General features: G+C 42.2%; 1 protein-coding gene across 1 annotated transcript; it reads right to left on the reverse strand.

The window, feature by feature from the left end:
- Positions 1-7,036: 7,036 nt before the first annotated feature.
- On the reverse strand, positions 7,037-8,059 carry LOC102259386 (olfactory receptor 6K6). Its single transcript, XM_014532206.1, has one exon. The coding sequence runs from the start codon at positions 8,048-8,050 to the stop codon at positions 7,037-7,039; it is 1,014 nt and encodes a 337-aa protein (XP_014387692.1). The 5' UTR covers positions 8,051-8,059.
- Positions 8,060-8,329: the final 270 nt, after the last annotated feature.

An 8,329-nucleotide genomic window follows, 5' to 3' on the forward strand; every position in this document is an offset into this window, starting at 1 on the left:
GAGGGGGGCCAGGGCCGGTGGGGGGAACCCCCCCCCCCCAGTGCACAAATTTTTGTGCACCGGGCCTTATATATATATATATGGTGATATGTACTTACTTATTCAGACCACAAACATCCAAAGCAGAATGAAAGCTAACATTCTATCACCTGTGATGTTTAATTTATCATCTAAGTAAAGATGAAATCTTTTTAAGAAAGATGCACAGCAAGATTAATAATTTTCCTGGGATGACAGGCATTAATCAGAACTCACTTGGGCAAACCAGGGTATGTGATTACTCTCTGTCACTATACTGACATGTATTTTAAAAATAAACATAATGTTTTAGTTGATGGTATATACATATTATTTTAAAAATCAAAATAATTTATAAATGGTGAAAGGGTTAACTGGAGAACACAAGGCTTGAGCCTTACAAAATCTAACAAATGTCAAAGGGAAAGCTCGTTCTGTTAGCCGAAGCCTTGCACAAACATGCTCCCCTTGAGTGGTTATTTTACAGACATTCCTGAAGACCATCACCCCTGCACAGCCCACTGAGAAAGGACGTCTGGCGCCAGCAGGACAAAGGACAAGGTCGTAAAACTATGGTGGGGGCACGGTGCTGATACCTGGGCCAAGCCGAAGTCCCTTCTGCAGCTCTCGCTGAGCATACAAAGCCTGCTCCCTCCCCAATTCACCACTGGCTCTTTCTCGAGTTAGATCACCTGGACCCAGCTGACAGGAATAAATATCATTTTGATTACACTGAGGCTTGAGTCCATTCTGTGTGACCCTGGCCCAACCCCGAACCTTTCAAATGGTATATGTAGAAGAGCACATGTGCCCTTTCTACTCATTGCCAGCTCACATCCCACAGTAGGCAACAACTTTCATTGGTGTTTTCTACAACTTTGAAGTGTTTCTTCATGCAGAAACTAATAAAGATAAATATTCTGATAGCTCTCTGGAGGTCATTGCATATCACTGTAGAAACTGACTTTTGGTAAACAGCTCCATGGTGTCCCATTGCGTGTTTAACTGTTCCTTATTGAGGGGTTCATGGTTGCTTCCAGTCTTGCTACTACAAACAGAAGTACAATGAATACCCTTTTTTTTTTTACCATATATTTGGCTCCATTTACTGTTTACTAACCCCACCTTCCCTCTGGTAGCCACCATACTGTTGTCTGTGTCTATATGTTTTAGTTTTACATCCCACATATGAGTGAAATCGTATGTTTCTTAGCGTTTTCTGACTTGCTTCACTTAGCATAGTATTCTCAAGGTCTATCCACGTTCTTCCCAGTATTTCATCTTTTCTTATGACTGGGTAATATTCCATAGTATATACGAATACATCTTCTTTATTCAATCATATATCAAAGGACACCTTGGTTATTTGCAAGTTTTGGCCACCGTGAATAGAGCTGAACTGAACATAGGGTTCATGTATCTTTGAGTATAAATGTTTTCAAATAGATAACCCAAAAGAGAGGTTGCTGGAACATATGGTAACTATTCTTAATTTTTTGAGACCCATTATACTGTTTCCCATAGTGGCTATACCAGTTTACATTTCCACTAGCAGTGAATGAGGATTCCTTTATCTTCACAACCTTCCCAACATTATTACTTGTCTTGTTGATAACAGCCATTCTAACAGATGGGTAGGGTTCCTAGTCCTGGCCAGTGATCAGGGCTGATTGGGGCCTTCCACCCCCTGGTGGTCAGCGCACGTATGAGTGGGCGGTTGAACTCCTGGTTGGTTGAACTCCTGAGGGGACAAGTTGCATATTAGCCTTTTATTATATAGGATGTATATATATTGTTTCGTATACGCACACATACATATCAGCAAGATGAATTCTTAGAAGTATGATTGCTAGGCACAAGTAATTGTGTAATGTGCATAAGTATAGCTAAATTTACCTCCAAATTTATTATGATATATTGACTCCTATAAGCATTGTATAAAAATGTGTGCTTCTCTGCATACTTGCCAATAAAATGTGTTTTAAAATTTTGTATCTTTGTGAATCTGAAGGCAAGGAAAGTATCTCAATGTAATTAAAGTTGCATGTATCTTATTATGAGTTATGTTGAATATCTTTTCACATATTTAAGATTCTCTGTGGTCTTATAAATACCTATTTGGGGATGTGTTTCCCACACTCTAAATTGAGCATTTTGAAGATAGAGACTATGTTTTATACATCTCATACTTTCATAGTATAAGTGTGGGAAATAGAAAGCATTTAATAATTATATTTAATGAATAAAGAACAGAATTGCTGTGATGTCCCCTCTCTTCATATTGGTTAAGGTACTTTAGATAACATCTTTTCTAACTTTTGGGACACATGTTTTTCTTGGAAAACAATATTACATATAAATACTTCTATAATACAGAATATCTAGATAAAAATGAAAAATCACTTATAAAATTATTTTGAAACAGATTTTCATTTATTATTACTAATCATTTCCGGTAACACACTTTTTTTTCCAGAGGAAAAAAAAACTAGAGACAGAGAAATGTTATTTAAAATAAAATATGTGCGTGTGTGTGTGTGTGTGAAGGAAGTATCAGAAAAGTCTTTCTCATTTAATTCATTTAACAAATAGTTATTGAGTCTCTACTTTGTTCAAGGAAAAATGCTAGGCACTGAATAATAGTATTAAACAAAGTTGATCTCTGTCTTCACTGACCCTATTTTTGAACAGAGATAAATAAATATATAAATACATAATTAAAAATTTTGCTACAAAAGAAATGACAAGGATGAGCAGAATAAGGGTTGGACGATGGGGCATATATATAGTGTGGTCAGAACAGGCATGTTTGAAGAAGGGAGACCGGAAGAATAAAAATGGAGACTAGAAGAATATGAATGTGTCCCTTGGTGAAAGCAGTCGTGGATATAGTTGTACAACACAGGACTTTATTCTAGGAGTGTTCAAAGAAGAGGGGATTGTGATAAAAAATATTTAGAGAATTTAGCTGGTTTCTATTTTTATATGAAAATTTTGAAATCTTGTTGCCATTTTTAGGAGTGAGACAAGGACAAACTAAAGCCATCTGAGAAAGAAGGAGCAGCATGTTGAGGTAGTTCAGCACACATGCGGATCGGCGGAAGGCTCTTCAGCCAGAGGAAAGGAAGCCAACTGCACGTGTAGGTTGAGTAAGGTCTTGCAAACCTGGAATGATTTCAGGAACACTTTGAAGACCTCTAGATCTTAAATTCCTCTGAGTTTTTAAATTTAATTTCTCTGGGTGAGAGTAATTATGAGTTCTTCAGCAGGATTAGAAGAAGGGAGGCAGAACAAGATATGAGATGTTAAGTTCATTTAGAGATGTTGAGCTTAAGATATTAAGAGGACAAGAAGAATGTGTTTAGGTGCAATTGAGAAATATAACAAATTCAGGCTACAGAAAAATTTAGTACTTTCAAAAAATGTTGAGTTCAGAATACAATGCCCATTGTCTTAGGCTTTAAAAGGGGGATACACAATAATTAATGAAGAACTATATTTACTCTCAAAGATCATCCCAATTGATGGGAAAGACAGACTCATTATAAAGTCTGTCAGTGCTGTAGTGAAGCCCTCCCCTGGAAAAAGTTACTTATTCATTCTTTCATGTCCTCCTTGTTTACAGGGCTCACTTAGTACACGGTATTTATGCATTTAAAGTCACATTGCTTATGTTTTTTGTTATATGGTTCTTTTCTTATCTCTTTTCTTTTTCTTCTGCATTACATTGTACTTGAGAACAAAAGAATGTTCAGTACTTTTTCCCTATGAAATATCACTAAACCAGCTATGTATATCTAATCTGTATTTATATAATTGGTTTTCTGGAAATGTAGGACAATGCAGGTTATAAAAACGAAGGAACTCTTGCCCTTGTGACAGCATGGATAGACCTGGAGATTTGTATGCTGAGAGAAATATGCCAGTCAGAGAAAGACATATACCATATGATCTCACTTGTATATGGAAACTAATGAACAAAATAAACTGAAGAACAAAATAGAACCAGAGGCATGGTTACACTGAACAGACTGACAGATCTCGGAAGGGAAGGGAGTGTGGGGGAGTGGATAAAAGAAGGTGATGAGATTAGACAAAGAACAAATAGGTCTAGTCCATGGTCACAGACACAGTGTGATGAAGTTGTCTTGTTGGGCTCAGATGCACAATCCTCCAGATCTCCTGAGCTTTGTGCTCAAGGAATGTTTCTCAGGAGTTATGTACACCAGCTGCTGTAGTTGAGTCTTGAATGCTGTTGGCCTTTTCATGGGTGGAGTTAACACACTAGGCTGGGTAACTGTAAAGATAAATCTTAATAACTGTATGAGCCGCGGTGCAGGGCCTGCCCTCTAAGGCAGAATTGTTCCCAGCAGCGTATGGCTCCTGCCAAAATCTTTTGGATGTGCCGCTTGTGTGGCAAGTTGGGTTCAACTCTCGTATGTTCTGAAGCCCACCGCTGGTTGTGTTGGTTCTGGGTTTACTTGTGTGGGGTTCAGGTACAGGTCACTGTCAGATGTGTGTAACCAGCACTGAGCAGCTGTCTTGAGCTGCCACACATTTCACTGTTTGTGTCTGCATCTACTGTACCTCGGTGTGCATGGAAGGGGCCAATCGGTGTGAAAGGCTTGGCTTTCTCCAGCTTCGAGCTGCGGGCAGATCTGTAAGAGGACAGAGGCTCCCTGAGGTTTGCATCCACCCGTGAGCTACTCCATCTCCTCCTGAGGTTTCCTGGTCTATTTCAAGAGCTTTCTGAAGAAAGACTGTAGAATGAGCCCAGGGTAGCCAGGACCCACAGCCCTTTCACAGGTTGCAAGCTTGATAGGGTGGGGCAATCAGTGTCCAGAGGACAGGGCTAGTTGAGGTCCTTCATTGGGATCATGCAGTCATGCACTCAATGAGGGGAATATGGCCCCTGCTTCAAAGCCAAACCACTCAGTCTCTTCTAGAATCTCCAACTCTAGCTCCTTCTAGAGAGGCTCGCTGCAGGTTGAGATTGGGCACAGCCAGCCTTCTTCCCCTTTAGAGGGAAGCTCAGCCACCCTGGGCTCAGGGGGATATATCAAGAGTCTCCAATTGGAGATGATGCTGGCCCAGCCCGGGGGCAGGGCCTAAGCACTTCATCCCAGTTTCAGACAATAGCCTCTAAGCATCTCACACTTTGAATGTCTCAGCCACTCTACCTCCCCCCCCACACCCCCAGAACTGCACGCAGTGGGGCAGGGCATCCAGGACTAGGCAGGGATGATCCAAACAGTCTCCCACTGTGGGTGGTGCCGGCAAACCTGTGGGAGGGGGACAGGCACTTCTTCCCTTCCCAGGGTAGTGCAGGCTGAACTCCCAGGGGAGCTTGGATTTGCCTCCCTGCAATGTAGCCACACAGCCCAGCACTCACCCGTCTGGTTCCCAGACAAAGGTTCAGGGGAGACACAATCTGAACATCCCATCTGTGGGCAGCTTTCTGGTCTCCCTATACCACTGAGCTCCACAGGACACGGTGGAAAGTCCCAGCTCTGCACTGCACTGGATCTCCTTGTGCAGCTGAGCTCAACAGGACGAGGCTGGCTAAGTGATTCAACAGGTGGAGGAATGGGAGCCGGCTGTGCGCTTGAGGTGGGCAGACCAGCTCTTTCTCCCAGTGCACAGTCTAGTCACTGTCTGGGTCTCTGGCAAAAGAGAGGCCCCTTACACTCACTGGGAGGAGTAGCCAGCAGACCCCTCTGCAGCACCCACGCAAGGTAGCATGGCCTTGCGCTCCCCAGGCAGGTGCTGTAACACTAGGAGTGCTGGTCCCTGGGAGGGTGTGGTCTGAGTCTCCCAGGGACACTGAATTCCCACTGATTTTCACTACTAGATGCTACGTGGTCTCCTCTTCCCCCGTCTGTTGCTCTGGGTTGGGGATCCCTGTGTGAGATTGAGACTCCACACTTCTCGGGGGAGGGAGTTTTGTAGCTGCAATATCTTTCCAGCTTCTCAGCTGCTTCCTCACCTGAGTGGGGGCTTTCCCTTCTGTGTCTCGCCTTTCTTACCAGTCGCTATGCGGCTTCTTCTGTCAGTAACTATCTACACGGCTGTAGGCAAGTCATTAATCGTCTCTGAGCTTTATTTCCAACATTTAAATAAAGTTGATGTCTGATCTACTTACTTTAGAATATTTTAAACTTCCAGAGGATTCGTATATATATGAAACTTTAAAATAGTAAATTGCTAGAGAAATACAGTGTACTATTACTGTTATTAACTTTATATCACTTCATTGGGCCGAAAATGCTATAACACATGATGTACATCACCAGTCCACGGCCAGTGAATTGAGTTTATAGACTAAATCAGCTAAAAGTTAAGATTGTTCCTCTCTAGACTCAGAAAATTGTTTGTTACCGTGGCATGATGAACAGCAGGGATTTATTACTGGAGAGAAGACTGGGGAAAAGTTAACATGAGCAATTTTCAGAACTGTGATGTCTTTATTGCCTCCTCTATCCCGTTCTCTAGCCTTACCAGCATGTGGAACCACAGAAGAGCAGGCAGAAGCCCAGCTGGGAGTGTTAGGAAGAGGCTAACCCGTGCTATAAAAGCAGGAAAACCACGTATACTGCTTCAGCTAACATACACATGGTGGAGGCATTGACGTAAACAGACTATGCAATGGCCACCAATGACCTGGACACAGCAGTTTTACATTTTTATTTATAACAATAGAACAAATAGCTGTAACAATAGAAAAAGCATAATCATAAACAAGTCATGGAACGTGAAATGCTGAACTTCCAGAAGGTTTTTCACTCTCTAGGACAGTGATGGCGAACCTTTTGAGCTCGGCGTGTCAGCATTTTGAAAAACCCTAACTCAACTCTGGTGCCGTGTCACATATAGAATTTTTTTGATATTTGCAACCATAGTAAAACAAAGATTTATATTTTTGATATTTATTTTATATATTTAAATGCCATTTAACAAAGAAAAATCAACCAAAAAAATGAGTGTCATAGGTTCGCCATTACTGCTCTAGGATCTAGATCTAGCTCCCAATCCTTCCTGCTCTCTTCTGACAGCAGAAAAGCCTCTGGATAGCAATTTTTATGTCCTTGTTTCTCAAGCTATAGATAATGGGGTTGAGGAAGGGAGCCAGGATAACAAAGGTGACAGCAACAACTGTGTCCCAAAACACTGAGTAGGTGGCTGAGAAGCGCAAATACATGACAGCTACACTGCCAAAGAACAGCAAGAACACTGCAAGGTGGGAAGCACAGGTGGAGAAGGCCTTGTGGCGGCCCTCGGCTGAGGGTATCCGCAGAATCACCATGATGATCCGGACGTACGATAGGGCGATGACCAGGAAGGAGGACAGGATCTCCACCGCATGTATAGCATCCACAATGACCACCAAGGATGTATCTGTGCAGGCCAAGCTCAGTACAGGTGTGAAGTCACAGAAGATCTGATGGATCTCATTGGAGCCACAGAAAGGCAGGGTGGCAATCCACGCAATCTCGGGGAGTACAAGGAGGAAGCCACAGAGGCAGGAGCCAGCTGTCAGCTGGATGCAAAGATCGGAAGTCATGATAGTTGGGTAACGGAGAGGATTGCAGATAGCTATGTATCTGTCAATGGCCATCGCTGTCAGGACACAGCCTTCTGTGATCCCAAGAGAGTGGAAGAAGTACATCTGCATGAGGCAGCCAGCCAGAGAAATGGTCTTCTGCTCACTGACAAGGCTGCAGAGCATCTTGGGGATGGTGGTTGTGGTATACCAGATCTCCAGGAAGGAGAGGACACTGATGAAGAAATACATGGGGGTGTGCAGGGCCGTGTCCACCTGGATGACAATGAATATCACTAGGTTCCCAGTTATGATAAATCCATAGATGAGAAGCAATGGAATAAAGAATAATAGACCACTTTCATGCAGATTCAGGAACATGGAGAAGAGAAACTCAGTGACCATTGTCTGGTTCTCACTGGCCATAAACTGTGTGATCTGTGAAGGGAAGAAAGGGGACAAACTCCTGGAAATGGGATGGTGATTATTCATTGCAAATTGCTTCACTCTTTTCTATAATCAGTTACTTAAGCTGATTCTGGGAGCCTAAACAGGCCAGTTAGAAATATCTCTTAGTTGTACTTACTTGATAGAAAAAGCTGAAATATTTGCTTTTGGAGCCCTAAATGAATCTTCAATTGAGGCAAAAACAAACAAACAAACACACAAACAAAAACAGTGACAAACAAATTTAATTCTCTGGAAATATTTTCAGGAGGTTCAGTCATTTTTATAAAACGTTTCTTTCCAGCTATCCTCTACTTTTGTTTT

The sequence above is a fragment of the Myotis brandtii genome, unplaced genomic scaffold (assembly GCF_000412655.1).
Source record: "Myotis brandtii unplaced genomic scaffold, ASM41265v1 scaffold858, whole genome shotgun sequence".
Classification (NCBI taxonomy): domain Eukaryota; kingdom Metazoa; phylum Chordata; class Mammalia; order Chiroptera; family Vespertilionidae; genus Myotis; species Myotis brandtii.

Coding starts and splice junctions, on each gene's coding strand:
- LOC102259386 (XM_014532206.1), bottom strand. CDS start 8,050: ATGAATAATCACCATCCCATTTCCAGGAGTTTGTCCCCTTTCTTCCCT.